Source organism: Bos indicus, chromosome 9 (genome assembly GCF_029378745.1).
Source record: "Bos indicus isolate NIAB-ARS_2022 breed Sahiwal x Tharparkar chromosome 9, NIAB-ARS_B.indTharparkar_mat_pri_1.0, whole genome shotgun sequence".
Lineage (NCBI taxonomy): Eukaryota > Metazoa > Chordata > Mammalia > Artiodactyla > Bovidae > Bos > Bos indicus.
In genome coordinates this window covers 68,450,419-68,471,132 of record NC_091768.1, presented here as the reverse complement: position 1 = coordinate 68,471,132, position 20,714 = coordinate 68,450,419, and the positions used below count along the sequence as shown (strand labels likewise).

Here is a 20,714-nt window from a genome sequence, read left to right as displayed (position 1 = left end):
ATTCTTTAGTTGGCAACAACAAACCCCCTCCCCGCCCCAGTAATCATTTCCCTTTCAAAATTGTAAAAATTCAAAAACATCTTCTTTGGTCTTCTGCTTCTCTCTCGTTTCTGTTTACCAATACTTTTTCTGTTCTTAAATTTCAATGACTGAACACTATTACCAACATAAATGAATCAAATATTGTAAAGTATAATATCTCACCACTTTGAAAGCTCTTGCAGGAGCAGGTAAAGAATTGGTTTCTTCTAAGTATTTATCCCAAGAAAAATGTTTCACATTTGGATAACCTAAGAATGAAAACAGTAAATCCTATCAGGTTTAACCAAAGTGATAGTGACAACCACAAGCAGGCCTATGAAATGATGAGATATTGTTATCATTACAATGAAGAAAAGCATGCTCATATTACACAAAACAAACTTAAACTGATTACACACTTGGAACTACATGTAATAATGAAATAGTTTTCATCTAGATCATGATTTCTCTATTAACTTTTAAATGAGAATATATATAATTTGCATTCTCAAGTTAGGACAGTCTTACAACACAAGATATACACAAACACACAAATATAAACACCCTTTAGTCTAGATATTTCACTTCTATCAATCTAGGAAGAATCTCATATGTGTGTACAAAGAAAATACATCACTTGTAAATGTGAAAATGTAAAATCAGTTAAATGACCATCAATATAGAAATATACACACACACATACACACACACACACACACAAATATCGTAAATGTAAAACAGAAAGCATTTATTAAAAAGAGTGAGGCAGGTTTATATATACACCAATATGTGAAATATTCCAGACAATCATATTGTTAGGCCAAATAAGTTAAAATAAATCATGGAACAGTACTGATAGAATGTATAAAAACAACATCTTTCCTCCGTCTCACTCTCCCTGTTTCCTCCAGAGTCCAAAGCCCCTTAGGTAGACATGAGTAGGAATTAGCGTTGGCCCAGTAGGGGAGGAAACCGGCTACTTTATGTAATCCTCTTTATGGCTACTTTATGTAGTCTTTACTTACTGAAAAAGAGAAAATAGAAGCCAGATTTCTCACTGACTATAAATATGAAAAGTGAAAAACCAGAATGAATTTGGTGGTGTTAGATATGAACTGCAGCTAATGGTATACATTCATGGTTTTCAATATCTATAAATGGATATAGAAATCAACAAATTTTTCTATATTTACTTAACCATATGTCCCCTGAAAGGCCAACAGCAGCATTAGTTCAGAAGCAGTGAGCATATCAAGTGTCCAGATAGCATCTACAAATCGTTCTCTATAAAAATAAACCACGGAGTCTGGGAAAAATGGGTGACGTCAAGGTTGGGTCAGGGAAAGCACAAGATAAGCCCGGCTGTGCCAGAAAATAGGAAATGTCTCCAAAAAATAATAAAAAATGTCAAAAGGACACAGAAACCAGCCTAAAGGGTCCCCCACTGGCCAAATGTAAGAAAATCTGAACATGAAAATAAATAATGTTAGTAATGGAATATAAGCCACTGATGATAATAGTAATATTTGGGTCCATGTTGATATAAATAAATTAACTGAATGCATAAACAGGAAGACGAGAAAGTTATTTTTTGCAGAAGAATGTCATCTAATTATGTACAACGAAAGACTAAGAAAAATTACCATTTAGAAACTATCAGAATATTGATTCACACTAGAAATATCAACAGATGCTAAAACTAGGAAGCGACGTGGGACTGAAGCACAGGATAGTTATACAATTTCAAAGTGTCTTCTCAAAATACTTAATAATTACAGACAGAAACCCCCCTACATCCATGAATAAGCCTGGTAACTAGCATCTTAATCAATCAATCACTGGTAAAAATCAACCAGTAATGAGATAAACAGACATCAAGTGGCACAGAAGATGATCCAATGAGAACACAGCACTGTTTCTGTGATATTTCTGCCAAAAATGCACACCATGGATCTAATTACCAGAAAGTATCCATCAGGTTCAAATTAAGTAATATTCTACAAAATGATCAATTTGTAATTCTTAAACATACTCAAGTTATAAAAGTCAAGGACAGCATATTGAAGGAGACCAGAGAAATATGACAACTAAGCAATATGCCATTATTTTGCTATAAATGACATCCTTGATACAACTGACAAACTTGGATGGGTCTCTGATTCAAGGTTATATAAATGAGCTACTTACTGTTCTTACAACTTCTCTGTACATTTGAAAATGTTTCAAAATAAAAGTCTGAAAGAGTAAATACGCAAACATTTCCAAGTAGTCAACATTTTACAGCGCATTTTTAAGGTATATTCCTTGCAGAATTAAGTAACATTAAAGCTGACTGCATGCATACACGTATGTGTGTGCTCAGTCCCTCAGTCGTGTCGGACTCTTTGTGACCCCGTGGACTGTAACCCGCCAGGCTCCTCTGTCCATGGGATTTCCCAGGCAAGAAGACTGGAGTGGATTGCCATTTCCTCCTCCAGGGGATCTTCCTGACCCAGAGGTCGAACCTGCGTCTCTTGCATTTCCTGCATTGACAGGTGGGTTCTTCACCACTGCGCCACTTTTAAAGCCCTGCATGTATGTGTATACAGAGGCAAAAAAGGTTTCTCTGCAAAGATATAACAACCACCTATTAAGCCATTAAGAGAGAGAATAGTGGTTATCTCTAGTTTCACTCTAAACTCTTAAAAATAAGCATATCTAAATGGATAATTTGGTAATTAAAAAATAAAAATCATTTTAAAAGACATGAAGACTTTAATTTTGGAAAAAGAACAGTAGGTGTACCAATGTTAAAAAAGAACAGGAATATGGAGTAGCTGGCAGGGCAGCTCATAAGACTGATCTAAGAAGCAGAAGAGCAATTGCCTAGGGAGACAGGTGATTAACATCCTTTCTTTTCATAGAGAAGATGTGAGACACAAGCCAGGAATCTGCCCTTAGAGAAAAGGCTCCAGAGAAAGGGTGTCTTGTTTGCCATGGATCCAAAGAGCAGAGTAACATCAGCACAGGCCTTGCACACCAGTCTTTTTATTTGGCATATTTTTACTTTTTTTTTTTTCAACTTTTTAAATTAGTGTAATAAAATATGTATCACATAAAATTTACAAGTTTAACCATCTTCATGTGTTACAGTTAGTGTGGCATCAATCATATTCACACTGCTATGTGTTTGGTACTTTTCACATGCCATTTTGTATTTTTTAATTTTGCCAAAAGCTATATACTTTCTCTGCTACTGAATTATAAAAGTCCATGAAAAGAGACAGAAGACTTGGTAATCTGCCTGACATCAGAAGTCAGTAATGATACCTCACACACCCCTTCCCAGGCTGTGAAGACATAGCCAGGAACCTGCTGTTCATTGGTCCTGTTAATTTAACAGATCCCTGCGTGCATGCTAAGACACTTCAGTCTTGTCTGACTCTTTGCGACCCTATAGACTGTGACCCACCAGGCTCCTCTGTCCAAGGAATTCTCCAGGCAAGAATATTGGAGTGGGTTGCCAATGATGACCAAAAGGATGGTAAGGAAAAAAATAAAAAGATCAATATCAAATTGCGAAGTCCAAAAAGAATCTGTATAACGTAATTCAGATGGTGATGGTGGCAGTCACTATTCACTGGCTCCTGAAAGTGAAGTTGCTCAGTCGTGTCTGACTCTTTGTGACCCCACGGACTGTAACCTACCAGGCTCCTCAGTCCATGGAATTTTCCAGACAAGAGTACTGGAGTAGGTTGCCATTTCCTTCTCGAGGGGATCTTCCTGACCCAGGGATCGAACCAAGATCTCCTGTGTTGCAGGCAGACACTTAACCGTCTGAGCCACCAGAGAAGCCTGGCTCCTAACCTAGGAGGGCTGAGTGGGGTCTTTCAGGCAGCAGCACATTTGAGTTACCAAACCAATTAATATCTTACTTTAACATTACATGGTTTATGCAATTATTCTTTCACCTTCCAAACAGTTCTGTAAATCAGTAAAGAATAGGAGCTTTCATCCCTGAACACAGAAGAAAATGCAGGAGGTAGAAGGGACTTGCCTTGCCCATCATAGGAACGGTTGGTTCTGAGTGAGTAAATGATCAGGCGCTAACTAGGAAGCAGTATCAAGGAACAAGGGACAAGCCTAAAAACAACACTAGCTGGCAGAATAGAACGAGACAAGTATTTGAAGCTCCAAGCTGAGTCTTTGTTGCTTACATGCTGTGGCAACATCCACACAACAGCTCCTGACAAGCCAAGGGGGCATCCTTTCCCTATGACCATGACAGTTTTCATTACAGGAGTATCCACAAGAAGCCACATACACCACAGTGACGTTCTGTGTGAGCTGACCACTCTATCACTTCATACCAGCAGCAGCCATGGCATGTTAAATAGTGTTAAATAGTGACATGCTCAAAAATGCATTGTCTTATGATGAAGTCACAGAGTCTGCTCTTCAGCACATGAAAATAAACTCAAATTGACATAAATAACAAACAGCAGGCACATAATCAACACAAACCTGGAGGAGTAATGAGCGTTCTTCGATGTTCTTTACACCAACCAACTGGATGAATGTGTGGACTAGAGGCTTCACACCTGTAAGTTATATAAATTTGGTAATTAGGGAAAATTCTCAAATACCAGTAAAAGTTAAAAAAAAAAAAAGTTAGTGATTGTGAACATTTTACACTGAGTTCTACTGCTGCTACTGCTAAGTCATTTCAGTCGTGTCCGACTCTGTGTGACCCCATAAACGGCAGCCCACCAGGCTCCCCCGTCCCTGGGATTCTCCAGGCAAGAACACTGGAGTGGGTTGCCATTTCCTTCTCCAATGCAGGAAAGTGAAAAGTGAAAGTGAAGTCGCTCAGTCGCATCTGACTCTTAGCGACGCCATGGGCTGCAGCCTACCAGGCTGCTCCGTCCATGGGATTTTCCAGGCAAGAGTACTGGAGTGGGGTGCCATTGCCTTCTCTGACACCAAGTTCTACCTTTTCACAATCTATCTTATTCGGGAAAAAATGGCTAAACCAAAGAATTTTTCATTCTTCCAACATATTAGTACCAAGGAGATTTCTATCAGATACATATAACATACAAAACTGACACCAAGCAAATAGTCTTTGTTCCCACACAAGTGGTGTTATATTCCACAACTGCAAACATAGCAAATGTAAAGATAACGTCACTAAAATTTGGAATTTCCATTTAGGAAAATCATTTGGAAAAATAAACATGTATATAAACAGCATATACACAGGCAAGCTAAAATTATTTCAGTATTTCTAAGGACAAATATACAAAAGCAGGAAGCGCAATCACCCTCAAAAAGCAAACACACTCTCTCTATTGCCCATTAGAATGGCAGAGACCAGGTATTAAGATGGGGTCTTTCTTTTCCTTACCTCTTCTCTTTGTCATCTTTACTTCAGTCAAGTATATGCTTTGCCAAGGCCTCTTTATCAGTATGCACATCTGATTCCTTGCTCCTAATCAAACCTGTTCCATATAGTACTCTCATCCCAACACTCTTCATTCATTCATTCACTCAGCCATTCATTTAAAGGCTGAGTGTCTATCATGTGCCAGACACTGGGATAGGCACTGAGGATACAGTAGCAAATAAAATAATACCAACTTTCAGCCTCTTGGAACTTATAGTATAGTGGGAAAAGAGGAAATTAATTAACAAACAAAATGTATATTCTGGGGGCAAAATGCTATGTAAAGAATTGGAATAAAAAAGTAGAGTGAAACAGTGGTTAAGATATTCCTTCAAAACACATAGTCAAGATGACTTTTTAAATAAGATGACATCTGAAAACAGTGAGGAGAGGACTGAGCCACTCAAATATATAAAGGAAAGCCTTCCATGCTGAGAGGACAGCAAGTACAGATGCTATGTTAAGAGGAGATACCAAGCAGAACTGTGTTAGGAATGGACTGAGAGAAGCAGAGAACAGGAAATATCAAGAGGGGCCGTTAGGCCACAGTAAGGTCTTGGAATCTTAGAGTAAAATGATGTTTACTAGAACATTTTGTGAAAGGTTTTAGGCAGAAGAGTTGTATAATCTGATTTATGTTTTAAAGAAATTAGTCTGACTGCTTTGCAGATAGTAAACCACATTTGGGAAGGAGACAAAAGGCTGCTGGAAGGTTTTTACCAGATTTGGGGAGGGTAACCTGAACCAGAGTGCTGGTGGTGAAGATAATACGAAGTGATTGTATATTTAGGTCAATGTTCTAAAGGAAGAATCCACTGGATAAGCTGATAGATTTGACGCAGAGTGGGAGTGAAGGGAAGTCCAGAACATTCCAAGGCTCTGGGCATGGCCACTAGAAGATGGATGTTACCATTTTTTGAGATAGGAAGACTGCAAGCACAGCCTGACATTCCAAACAGTGAATGAAGAGATCTGATATTAACATGTTTCACAAGCATGTAAAATAGTAGATCATGAGCACAAAAATTTGGAATTTAAGGGCAAGATCAAGGATAAAAACACACATTTAGGAGTCATCAGCAAATAGGATGGTATTTAAAGCCATAAGCAGAGATGTGACCATCCAGAAAATAAGTATAGAGGGCAGAAAAGAGAAAAGGCGAGGAAGTCCAAGAAACAACAATGACTGGTAAATTGAGAGAGAGAGAGAGAGAGAGAGAGAGAGACGAAATCAACTGGGTCAAATGCTGCTGCTCGGTCAAAGAAAAGAAAAAGCAAGAACTGATCACTGGATTTACCAACGTAAAGGTCACTGGTATACTTGACAAGAGCTGCTGTGGTGGAGCTGGGTATGGGAAAGGGCAAAAGCCTGAACAGAGTGGGTTTAGGAGAAAATGTTAGGAAATGAGCACAGCTAGCTCAGAAAACACACTTAAGGAGTTCTGTTTTTAAAAGAAGTAGAGACATGAGACATTAGATAGAAAAAAGAAAGCTTTTTTTTTTTTTTTAAGCTGGGAGGGCAATGGCACCCCACTCCAGTTCTCTTGCCTGGAAAATCCCATGGACGGAGCAGCCTGGTAGGCTGCAGTCCATGGGGTCACTAAGAGTCGGATACAACTGAGCAACTTCACTTTCACTTTTCACTTTCATGCATTGGGGAAGGAAATGGCAACCCACTCCAGTGTTCTTGCCTGGAGAATCCCAGGGACGGGGGAGCCTGGAGGGCCACCGTCTGTGGGGTCGCACAGAGTAGGACACGACTGAAGCGACGCAGCAGCAGCAGCAGGTGAGGGATATATGGAAATCTCAGTACACTTTAATGCCCAATCCCGTCAGATGCATGGTTTTAAACTGTATAAGCAAAACTATGGATCTTGATTTTCCAGTTATACTATTCTTTCCTGGAAAATCATTTGGCTATGGATTATTAGTAATGATGCAGCCTTTATTTTAGGGAAATTTTTATATTATTCTAGGGAAAACTCTTAATGGCACCTTAAAAATGAAAAAAATAACAAGTATGTAATATTTCTTTAATTTTTTTCAGTTTAAGACAACTATCAAGTACTTCTAATTATGTCAGGTTCATGATGATTAAAGTAAAATCATTAGACACAATTCTGTTTATTGGATTTCTCTATATATTACAAGTAAAGAAAACACTGTAGCATATTTTGGCCACTTGTTCCTGTACAGCCAGAATCTCATATGAGGTTTCAATATTATTTAAATATCGATCAAAATCACCATTTAAAATAAACGGTAAATAAAATAAAGAAGCTGTCTCAATTATGAAAATAAAAATAGCCTCATTTTTATCTAGTTGACTTACAGCCCCTCTATAAACAAACAATACTTCCTTCAGAAGTGGGAAGGCTGTGAAATTATTTGTTACTATTGAAACACAAGTCATCTCTTAGTCCCATCTAGTGTTCAAAAGCAGAAATGTAACCAAGAAGAAACAATGAAGAACAACTAATGGTGAAATGTTTGGCAAACTGTTACTCCCTGTGCCTTTCCTTTCTTTCTTTGGGGTTTTTATGTGTATTGTTAAGAAAGTCCATTTCAAAACAATTTTTAAGTCCATTTCACAAGTACGTACAAATTATTTCTGAAGGCTGCTAAGACCCAAATCAGACCTAGATTGGTAGATAATAATAGAAATAAGAATTCGTGAAGAACCCACATGTGTCATATAAAGTGAGCAAACATTAAGACCCTCATGGAAACACTGAGAGGTTAAGTGGCTTCGGGTTGACAGTAAAGGGCCCTGGTTTCATCAGTCACTGGCAAAGCTAAACAAAACTAATATGCGCACACTGGGCTCCCCAGATGTCGGCGGAGAGTCGGATAAGAACATTTCAAGTTGCTCACTTAAGGAACACATCAAAGTCTTCATTTCAAGCAATAATGGTTTAGATTCTTTGAAGAAATACAGCACACTTGGTCTCTCCCACTCCCTAAATTCAAAGCATGATGACTGCCAATTTCTTTCCGGTGCCTACTTTCTGGGCTCCCACTCTGTGCACACTCTTCAGGGCTTCCATCACTCTGTTTTACTAAGCCCCAGACCTCATCCCACCGAGTCATCTCGTTCTCCTTTTCATCCTTAATTCATTTCCAAGCTCATTCCCTACAGAAGCTGTTTTCAATATTCATAATTTGCTTCAAGCATAAAACCTGATTTTCACTAACAAGGTGACTACCAGGAAGAGACAAAGGAGGTGCCATCTCATCACCCTAACATCAATGTTCCTTTCAAGTCTTCATTTTCTCTACACTGAGAGAGAAGAAAGCTCGTTTCTCCCCAAGGCTAGCCCTTCTCCTACGGGCCTGGGGTCCTCAATTATCCAGTCTCAGATGTCTCCACTCTCCCTCAACAGCGGCTTCTTTCCTTCAGCCTAAAACCAAGCTCAACACCTGAGGGGCTTACTCCCTCTGAGACAATAATCCACTTTCACCTTCAGGGCTAAACTTCTCTGCCCGATGTGCCTTACAGACATCTCTTTCAGTCAGTTCAGTTCAGTCGCTCAGTGTGTCCGACTCTTTTTTGCAGCCCCATGGACTGCAACACCCCAGGCTTCCCTGTCCATCACCAACTCCCGGAGTTTGCTCAAACTCATGTCTGTCAAGTCATGATGCCATCCAACCATCTCATCCTCTGTCGTCCCCTTCTCCTCCTGCCTTCAATCTTTTTCAGCATCAGAGTCTTTTCCAAAGAGTCAGTTCTTTGCATAACGGCCATCTCTTTAACATTTTGCAAACTGGTTTCTGTTTCTAAAATTCTTACTTCAATCCTTACAACATCTTGTGAGATACGGACTATTAACCCTTTTTCCACAGGGGGCACCTAAAGCTTAGAAGGATTAAGTCACTTACTGAATACCAAGGCTGCCACACCCCAAACATATCCCTGTTTGCTCCATGGACTTAAACATAAGTAAGTGCTTTCCTTGGCCAGAACTATTTCATCCCAACTTCTAAGTACTAACTCCTATCATTCTTTATGATCCAGTTCAAATTCCATGTCCCCAGGAAGATCTTTCTGAGAAACCTTCAGTGAGTCAGTCAGTCCTTCCTTCCACATGCCACCACAGACAGGAAGCAGTTGGTTTTAATAATTAAGTGCTAACCACCATGGACTCTGCAGCCAAGACAGAGGTGCTGTGTTTCTCTCTGTTCCCAGACACCGAGCCTCTCAAGACTGAAGTGCAGAGGTCCCTAGGTCCCTGTCATCTCTGTAACTCACCACCACCATCAAGGGGTGTTTCTTGCATATAATGGTTGATGACACACACACTGCTCTGAGAAACTGACAACACAATGCAAACTTTTCAACATTATTTGGGGAGACACATAAAATTACTATTACTCTTAATGTATACATGTAAGAGAGCCCAACTACTAGTAACAAAAGTGTAAAGAAAACCCAGAGGTAAACCAATTTTTATTCTAATACATGTATACTGTTTGCTCTCATTAAAAACTACTACAACCCTACATAAATTTAAATGCCACATAGCATTACTCTTTGAAAGGAAGAAATGTTTTACTTCAATTAAACACGCAGTACCACAAATGTATGTGTGTGTGTGTGTGTGTGTGAGAGTGCGTGCACGCACATGCGCATTCAAACACACTTTCACATTCCCACTAAGGTAAAAAGAGATAAGATCACTGCCCGTTTCAAAGGAAAAAAAAAATCTCATTTTCAAACTATTTTAAATTGGGAAAGCAATCCAATTTGTAACCTCAATTACATACCTAAGTAACTAATTTATGCAGATAAAAACCATTCCAAAATTCAAAGATCAAAGAACATAATATTTAATAAGGTTGGAGAAATTTCAGTGCACTTAAGTAATTTTCAATATGCCTTAATTGCATATCAAGGAAGAGAACACACTGTTATTCTTTTTCTGACAATTAACAAATATAACTTCAACAGTTAGAATTGTAAGTCTATCCTCAAAGTACATTCCATTCTAAAAATAATTTGGTTGTGCTCGTAAAAGTGCAAAATCATTGCTGAAAGAGATCAATTTTTTCCCCTGCTCTTTCTAATAAGAAACCAGGATGCTTCCTATTCCCTAGGCATTTGGCATCAGAGAAAAATGTGATACATTCTCCTAGACTTTCTCATTACTTTTTTTCTCCCCAGAAGAATGAATGCTTTTAAAGGAAATACATATTATGTCAAATAAGGAACCTGTACTTTTAAAACCCTATAATACTTACAGGACCACAAAAATAACTGAAACATTCACCTACTGTGTTTAAATCAGGCAAAAGCTGTTTTAAAAAAATTCTCCCTGAAGCAATCAGAACTTTAAAAGCAAAAAGCTCTCATTTCAACAGATTCTAATAAATAAGGTATCATTTATTAATAAAAGGACTGGATCCCAACTGTCATGTTGGTACTGCCATCAACACAGCACATCAAACACAGGAGGGAGAAAAATATGTTCTACCCAGGACAGATTCCAATATTTCTAAATTCATAGTTTTCTCATCTACTCACTCATTCAAGACAGGTATGGATAATTCTAAATGAAACAAAAGCCACCAGTTTGCGGAAAATATGAGAAAGAGAAGAACATGGTAAGCAATGCAATGAGGATTCAATCAGCAAATCCAGGCTGTGGCAGAGTCAACAGGACAAACAGCCTGGTTTCTTAAATAAAAGTTACAGGGGGAAGAAAACGATGAAGGAATAGGAAACTATAAACCAAAAGAGATCAAGAGAAACATCAAAGCAATCATACAATGCACACCCTATTTGGACCAAAAGCTAATAAACCAAGATAGTTGGGGGATAATGTTTTAGTATGTTAGTGACATGATGCTATTTATAACTTTATATATTTGAAAAAAGAAAAAGAAGTTCTATCTTTAGAAGATACATATTCAGACATGAAATGCTATGGAATCTGGAATCTGCTTCAAAACAGTCCTGGAGTTGGGATTTTAGAGCAGGAAAACACCGGAAACAAGATTGGTATATACTGGTAATTGCCAGTAGTAGGTAATGCCTGCAGGAGGTCACTCTACTGTTCTAACTTTTGTATACACCTGAAATGGTTTGTATTTCAGTAACAAATTTGATTGCAAATTGAATAAAAAAGATATCCTATGAGGAAAATTATGCTTTGCAGAAAAAAGCTGGGTAAAACTTACTATAATATTCAAAAGTACTTGATTCTAAAGTACTTGATTCTATGTGATGTGATCATGGAGCTACTTTAAATTATTCTGTGAAAACCATACATAAAATATAATTCTGATTTTTATAATTCATCTTTTAAAAGTCTAAACAGCAAATAGCTTTCAATGTCTCTCCTTTTTTAAAACAACACAAGTAAAACTGATGACTGTGTAAGAATCCAATCCAAGAAGTAATGGAAATTATTAATGGCTCTGCTGAATATTTAACTATACACACACTAAAAAGGTCAGGAAACAAGTTTTCCTCAAACTGAGCTACATTTATATAAATTAACATCCATTTGCTACTGCAACATTAGCCATATTTTATAAAGATAACTGTCACTTCTCAATGCAAGTATTGTCCAGAAAGAACTAAACCACGCAGAAATTCCTTTCACCAGCAAACTATAGTTTCGTTAGTGAACGTGAATTAGGTATGAAAAACCATTATTTCAACTGCCTAATCAAAATCTTACGGCTTTACTATAATCCTTTCATGATTATATAACTTTATAATTATGTTCCTCCTGCCACTTTATATAAAATAGCCAAAACCCTTAAGGGTTAAAAACAATATTCCTCAATTAATAATTTGTATTGTCATTATAAACAGTAAAATTAGCTGCTGAGCATGAAAATATGAAAGGAAGATTAAAATATTTTCTTAAGAAATGAGAGAAGACACCTCAGATGAGGAGGGGAAGTGTGAATCTGTGCGTGCACACATGTGTGAGTGTCTCTTGGGAGTGTGGTACGAACTGTGCTTTCATAGGAGGCAGTCAACTAAAATACAAATCACAAAGTAGAACTAAAGGATGTTATTTAGAAACACATGACATATGGAACAGGTAAAGTTAAAAATCCAAAATGAGAAAGAGTACAGAATACTGTTATTTGTGTTCTCTGCTTTGCATTATTACTGGTTTTAAATAAGTACTTGAATAAACATCAATTAGAAAATGCCCACAGCAATGAAAAATGTCTCACCAATAGTCATAGCTCTCATCCCAGTTGTCAAAATGTACGAGGAAACGATTGTCCACCATATCTGTTACCGTAGCAACACAGATGAATGCAGGGTTCTTTTTGTCTACAGCTTCAAGCTTCATTCCAACTCGAAAGCCTGATGGGATCACTGTCTATGAAATATACAGATTTAATTAGAGATAAGCACACACTTAACAACAAGGACCTGAACCCTCTCTGCACCCCTGCTTGAAAGCCTGGCATCCATCAGCTATATTCACATAATTTAAAAATCATAGACCAGTTTTGCAGCAGAGTTGCTTTCCAAGAAGCAGCAATAAGAAAAACGCTCCGTTGCTACACCCAATTAATTATCTGGACCTTTAAAGCAAACACACCCACAACCTTGAAAAGTTTACTTAATCTTAACTTGTGTCTTGGTACTTGAGATGACTATGCTAGTTAGCCAAGTTTTATGTACCGTATAGTTTACTTTCAGTTTCTCTCTTTCTTTATTACAGACTTAACAATGAAAATTACTTCATACAGAATATGCACATAATCAAGTTAAAAATGTGTGTAAGTCAGTACAAATTCACTCCCACTTCTGAAAAATCTTTCAAAAGGGTACTCTACTAAAAGTAGGCCATCTTCCTATATGAAAGGCTGGAAATTATTACAACTGTAATTCAACAATCCAGATGTTATTCATAATAGCACCCAAAGAGCTGGCTGTTAATACATAAAGCCATTCAAAATAGCTTGTAGTATAAGGAAATCCACAGATTATTGGCCATCTGGGACATGAAACAAAAACAATAAAAATTCAGTCAGGTGCAGTACTTGAAATGCTGTGGATGTAAACATTCCTCAAAATATTTCATGAATAAAAATATCCTAATCTCAGAGAAGTACTTGGATATCAGTAGTGTCAATCACAACACACTACAAGTCATTTCTGCCCTTCAGAAAAAATCTTTCTGTCCAGGCTGAAGCATACAGACACTTTTCTCATTACTTTAAGCAAAATAGATGTTATCTCTTTTTACTATAATTATACAGCTATCATCACAAAAATGTGGACAGGCATGTATCTGAGTATGTTAGAGTGAAGTCCTGTCTGAGTCGAAGGATCAGGCACTAATGCTACACAGGTACTGTTACTACGTATTTAAGCCCTGGACTTCTGTATCAGACCATAAATATTTGAGTATTCTTAGGTAGAGAAATCTAGAAATACAAAAATTATTACATACCAAACACACACGGTCCAAGATTCAGTTTTGTGCTAGCAATGCACAGAATTTAAGATGATGGTCAGTGGCTCAAAAATACCTGACTGAACTCATCATCAGAGAACCAGACAAGGATTAGGAAACTTGGAGCCGTAACAGCAAGCCAATTGCTGAGTTTTCCACCTGACTGGCCTCCCTCATCTTGAAGGAGAATGCCGACTGACTATGCAGCATGGACATCTCAGCAATTAAGCTATCTTCTCAATTAAGATATTTAAAAATAATAATCTGGCTCGTTATCTCTATTAATTACCTAAATGCATGTGTGTGCGCACACACACAAATCCCCTTCTAATTCTCTAACTCAAGCTGGCCTATGTTCAATTTGATTAGAGAATGTTTCAGCCATTAGACTTGCTGCCCTCAAAACACCTGGATAATGTCATTTCCCAAGTGGAGAGTATGTGGGGTAGGTGAGAAGGTTTTTCTCATTCCTGATATCTGGAGGGAATCCCTAGTGAAATATGACGGCCTCTCTCCACACTGTCACCTAACTGGTGAATCTGGAAGGAAGAAGTGGTCACACCGTTAAGCGGGCCTACAGGGCATATAGTTTCCACTTTGCTCCCCTCTGGAAGCAGGCTCTGTCCTGCAAGACAGTAGTCTGCCCTGGTCCAGTGCTCATGGGCTAGAGTGGTGAGGTTGGAAGGGCCAGTAAATCTCTAACTCCAGCGCTCAGAATCAAGAGACTCATTTGTCAGCAGATATAGGCCACACATGTACTGCAACTGAGCTCTCATCAACTATAAAGGTGAGATTCTGGCTTTCCACCTGCGTGTCCTCTATTCTTTCCAATCAGATCAGAACTTGATCAGGGCAGAACACTGTAACATATCAGGCCTCCTCAGAGATGCCCATAGCTTAAGAAGTAGAAAATACAAACACATCTGGACTTTGCTCCTGTTAACACTGCAAAACAGAGCTAGAAGCTGGAGAAAAGATTTAAATGATAGCTAGGATGCAAATTCAAGTAGGGTTACATTCATCTCACTATGCGAATCCTATCTGAACAGTACTCCTAAAATCAAGTGACCATAACCATAAAATGCCCCAGTCAATTTAATTTGCTTAGGCGCCTTAACTGTGAAGTATACCTAGGTTTTCTACTATATTGCCTTTTACTATTTAATTTTTCAAAAAGACAGCCATGATATAGTTAAAAAGATATTTATTCATGATAATTTTTAGTTAATTTTAAAGCTTAAGAGCACCTTATTTACCAAAGCAATAACATTTATTATAGTTTCTTGTTATCACTTGTAATTTATCCAAGGAAACACTCAAAAGCAACTTCCCGTGAAAGAAAAAGTATCTTGGAGGTACTTACTATATTCTGATTTTCAAATAATGACTTGGGAGCAGCCTGAGCTTTGCATGTCTTGAGATAGGTCTGCCAATTAAATTCTTCTTCTTTATATCCTAGGATTCACACATATAGAGACAGTAAAATACCAAAATATTTCATACTTAGCTTTCCATTCTTACTTTTATCTGTAAGTCCAACATGCCAAAATCAAGCCGTCAAGTGACTTTTTTAATGGATAGTATTTAACTCATAATTAGTCTCTAAGGATTTTTATACACAGGGTATTTATTTCCAACAAATTGTATTATTTTTTCAATTCCGAATGAATGGTAACGGATGAAAGGAAAAGGTGTGAGGAAGCAAATACACATTGTCCTCAGGTGGACTTCTTTTCATTACCAGACCATTTCTACCAGTATTTAGGTAGAATTCATTAGCAGTGAGCTTCGGTAGTTGAGTTCTCTGTTTTTCCCTCACTCATTCTATTTTGGGAGACTAACTTGTAGGGACAGTGGGAAGCTGGAAAAAATGGTACTACAAGAGATAAAATCTTTCTAGCCTGTCACCACAAGAATGACATGAAGTGAGCATGCTGGCCAACTACAATAATGGAAATGTCCTTTCCTTAGTTTTCACCAGTTCATGTTCAACACTGGTAAAGCCAACATTTCTTTAAAAAGGAAATTGGGCATTTAATTTTACCCAGTAGATTCTCTTTTCTACTTCCATCAAAGTCCAGAAGGTGGTGTGAAAAAAACCATTCACCACATATGAGGCCAATTTATGTAAAGGCTTACATATTTTCTTTTTCATCCCTCTCTTTTCTAGGTGTTTTTGTTCAATCCTTCAGTTATCTGAAAATACCATTCTGCCATTAATTTTTCACTTAAAACCAAAAGATGGCTTGTCCATTAAAATCCAATAACCCCCACTAAAAAAAACTTCAATAATACTACAATGATGTAGTAACCAGTGAATTGGAGAAGGAAATGGCAACCCACTCCAGTATTCTTGCCTGGAGAATCCCAGGGACAGAGGAGCCTAGTGGGCTGCTGTCTATAGGGTCGCACAGAGTCGGACACAACTGAAGTGACTTAGCAGCAGCAATAACCAGTGACGTTGCTCAGTCGTGTCCAACTCTTTGCGATTCCATGGACTGTAGCCTGCCAGGCTACTCCATCCATGGAATTTTCCATGCAAGAGTACTGGAGTGGGTTGCCATTTCCTTCTCCAGGGGATCTTCCGACCCAGGGATCAAACCCAGGTCTCCCGCATTGCAGGCAGAACACTTTACCGTCTAAGCCACCAGGGAAGCCCCAGTAATTCTGAGACCCAGACCAAAATTATCAGACTGGTAACCTGGTTCTTTCACATCAAGCAAACAATACTGAATGCAACATGAAAAGAAAGGAAGTAAGATATTATTAAATACCCTAGGGATGAACTGAAAAAGATACAATCTGTTATTCTTGGATATTTTGTAAAGATGAAATAGGCAAAATCATTGGCAGACTGTAATATAAAAACTTAATAATAAATGAGTAATCACTATTAGTTCAACCCTCACCCAAATTGCTTTTCAGTGTTATAGTATAGTCTCCTTTCCAATCTCTTAAATATGAAGATAAGTTCAATGCATAATTTCTCAAGGTTTTTTATTTACTGAAATGTTAGTAAACACAGTTATGCAAACAGGTTAGAAATAATTTTGTAATCAGTTATTTCAAGAAGGTATGCACGTATGTGTTGTGTGTGTGTGTGTGTGTATGAGATAGAAATTTGTAGCTAAAATCTGTAGTCAAAGTATCAAATAAGTGTTGTGTGACATGCAAATAAGTACATGGACATAGTTTATTCTCTTAAGTAGGGTTCTATTTTTTTAATTTCTTTCACTTTAAAAAACATCTTTCATCATGAACAATAAGCTTAAATTTGGGCCCACCTGAGTAACCACAAAGTCTGAATTCTCAAAAATCTAAATTACAATATAAGAAATTAAGTGCTTTCAAAATATAAAATATGAAATTAAAAAGTGACAATACCTTTTGGAGGATGGAGTTTATGGCCAGTTTTCTCACACCACCCAACTGGGTGGATATCCAGAGCATCGGCATTTACCCAGAAGTCGTAACAATCAGAGTATCCATCAAAGTGCAGCTTTATCCGGTATCCACAAACCTGTAATAGGTAAAGAACAGAATATTTGTGCACATGTACAAAAATAAATTAACATGGATCTCAAATATGATATGGATTATATTAGAGCACCATTGTTAAAAGCCACAAAAACAAGTGAACAAATAACAAAATCTGAAAGCAAACGTTATTTTGTTGCAAAGAGCTGAGCTAGGGGTTTCAGCCTCATTCCTAGTGCCATTAGAAGCACATGGATCTGGGTGAAGAATAATTCTCCCATGTAGACAAGTCCCCCTCTTTATCCCCTGCGTTGTACAAGCACAGGGTGCACAGCTCCTGCAAGGGCTCAGCGTGGGTGCCCTATTGTGCACTGGCTCAGTGCTGGCTGTCTGTCCTTTACAAAGCTCCACACACAGTGATATCTGGCCAGACCAAGGCTGGTGCACACACGGGGAGAACTCAACAGTCTCCTTTCCACCAGTAGCAGAGTTGTGAGAAAGAAGAGCTTCCCCAGTTCATACTTAGATGAAACAGGATCCCTGGAATGTGGTGAGAACTCACTCTATGTAACCCATGCCCAACACTGAGGTCACACATCTGCTTAAATTAGGGCGGCACTTGATTGGGAGAGTTCTAAGTTAAAAAGTCACGTGGGTTTATGGAACCTCTGCCAGGTCACGCTTGGCACTGGGCTCACAAAAGTTCAGCCTCTGAATCTTCTTCCCATTAGCACAGCAGATGGGTTCTATGTTCTGTAGGAGCCAAACTTCTTACAAGACCACTAAGTCACTGAAGGAAAATTATAAGCAAAACTAATACACAAGATCATCTGATTCTTTGAGGAAAATTTTAAAAGATACCTCCCCCAACTCAAGGGACAGAACAAGGAGTCAAGCACATAAATGAAAAAAAAAGTTCTAAAGAGTTCTCAGTAATATATTGTACTAAGTGAAAATGGAAGTCGCTCAGTCATGCCGACTCTTTGCGACCCCATGGACAGTAGCCTGCACCAAGCTCCTCCAACCATGGGATTTTCTAGGCAAGAGTACTGGAGTGGGTTGCCATTTCCTTCTCCAGGGAATCTTCCCGATCCAGGGATCAAACCCAGGTCTCCCACATTGTAGACAGATGCTTTACTGTCTGAGCCACCAGGGAAGTCCATATATTGTACTAAGATACACATAATTGACTTGGACATTTTTTCCTGAAAAACTTCAGAGATACCTTGAAATACTAAAAATAATACAAGTATCTGTTGGTCTGTCTCTTATGTTAAGGAACATGGTATGGCAAAGGCTATGGTGTCAAATGGACCAGGGTCAAATCGTGGTTCTACTACTTTGAAGTTGTGTGACCTTGTATACCTCACTTAACCTCTCTGAACCTCAGTTCCTTCCTCTATAGAACAGGGATGAAAAAGGGTTCTTGCAAAGATTAAATGAGGTAATGTTTACAAAACACTAAGTACTGTGCCTGGCATAAAGGAAGTGTTCAACAAATGGCATCTTTTCCCATTATTAAAACCCTATAAGCACTATGTTATCTTAAAAATAAAGAGGAGGCAGAGCTTACCTCAGCCACAGTGAGGACGCAATACACAGACTGGTGTTCAGGGTCCACGCCTTCTAGTTTCATGCCAACTTTAAACCCATTTTTGTTATATGGAAAAGACTGATACTAAAATGTAAAATGACAGCAGTTTTAGTGACTGATAATCATTCTTAAGACTATATAACCAAATCATAAACAGCTCTTAAAAATGCAGGGAAAAAAAACAAAAAAGGATCACCCAATCATCTCATGTGAAAACGGAAAACACAAAGAGATGACAGAAAAGGAAATTCAAATGTTTTACATATTCGGAAAGATGATCAACCCCCCCATAAGAGTCATACAAAGTAAAATTACAGTAAAATAGATTCCACTTATCAGACTGATAAAGATCAAAAAGTTTGGTTACACTAGCAAAGCTCTAGGGAAAGAGATGTATAAATACATTGCTAATAGGGATATAAATTTGTATAACCTCTAGCAATCTCCTGAGATCTATAAAAAAGAACATTCTCTTTGACTCAGCAATTTTAATCCTAGGAAGTTACCCAACAGAGATAGCCACATATGTGCAAAATGAGCAGTGTATGAGGCTATTCACTAAAGCATTTACTTACCAAAAGATTCATGTATATATATATTATACATTCCACATAGTGGAGAAGGAAATGACAACCCACTCCAATATTTTTGCCTGGAAAATTCCATGGACAGAGGAGCCTGGCGGGCTACAGTCTATGGGGTTGCAAAGAGTCGGACATGACTGAGCACACTCGCAGTCCATATATACAAATAATATTTCATCTCATATCTGTCCCATAATAACTTAAGCTGGTCTCTACTGACTGACACATGTATGTATGTAACACTCATGTGATATATATATGACATACATATATGACATTTATGTCAACCACAGTATGGACCAGTTTGTATTATTATGAAACAAACATAAGATGAAATATGTATGAGTATAAAAGACTGATGGAAGTGGGTAAATGAACTGAGATGGAATAATCTCCAAACTCAGTTAGACAAAAAAGCAAAGTTCAAAACAGTATGTGACATATGTCATCATGTGGTTAAAGGTAGGGGGAAGATTTGCCTATATATTGCTTATATGTACACGTAATTTTCTTATAGCACTTTAAATTTTGAATCATATGAATGTATTGCTGATTCAAATAATTAACTGTATTTAAACTGTTTAAAGTGTAAAAATGTCTATTATGCAAAGGACCAAAGTTGCAAAAAATAATTATACAGAACAAGTCATATGCAATTGCTATTATATCTGAATTAAAGTCTTAATGTAAATGTAATCATCTCAACATTTACTATTCATCAGTTTTCAAAAAAAATTGTTATTGAATATTCACCACTTCTTAAAAATGGTGCGTTAATATGTATGTAACAAAGTACGGATGGCAGATTTACTATATATCATGTGATACATAATTAAATCATTTAAATCAAGGGTCAGTGAACTACGATCTATGGGACACACCAGCCGACCACTGTTTTTGTGAATTAAATTTTACTGGAATATTAGCCATGTTCATTCATTTATACATTGCCTATGGCTGCTTTCACTACAAGAACAGTTAAGCTGTTACAAATGAGACCATATACTCCATAAAGCCTCCAAGATTTTCTATTGCCCTTTATGGAAAAAGTCTGCTGATCCCTGGTTTAGCCCAGTGACAGCAGTTCCTACTCAGAACTACTTTTACTGATCTTAACTCACTTCTGATAAAAGATTTTTACTATAGTTTATTTAACAATCTGGTTTTTGATGTTCCGTTAT

At 37.7% G+C, this 20,714-nt stretch overlaps 1 protein-coding gene across 10 annotated transcripts in view; it reads right to left on the bottom strand.

Annotated features, from left to right (window-relative positions):
• Window positions 1-20,714, bottom strand: part of L3MBTL3 (L3MBTL histone methyl-lysine binding protein 3) — a 104,970-nt gene that overhangs the window by 46,778 nt on the left and 37,478 nt on the right. For all 10 annotated transcript variants that reach the window (XM_019967416.2, XM_070796148.1, XM_070796146.1 and 7 more), the window contains 6 exons: window positions 18,929-19,033; window positions 17,263-17,398; window positions 15,242-15,333; window positions 12,641-12,792; window positions 4,525-4,601; window positions 205-290 (listed from right to left, as the gene is read on the bottom strand). In XM_019967416.2, the coding sequence (XP_019822975.1) occupies window positions 205-290; window positions 4,525-4,601; window positions 12,641-12,792; window positions 15,242-15,333; window positions 17,263-17,398; window positions 18,929-19,033 (648 nt within the window). The remainder of the gene's footprint in view (window positions 1-204; window positions 291-4,524; window positions 4,602-12,640; window positions 12,793-15,241; window positions 15,334-17,262; window positions 17,399-18,928; window positions 19,034-20,714) is intronic.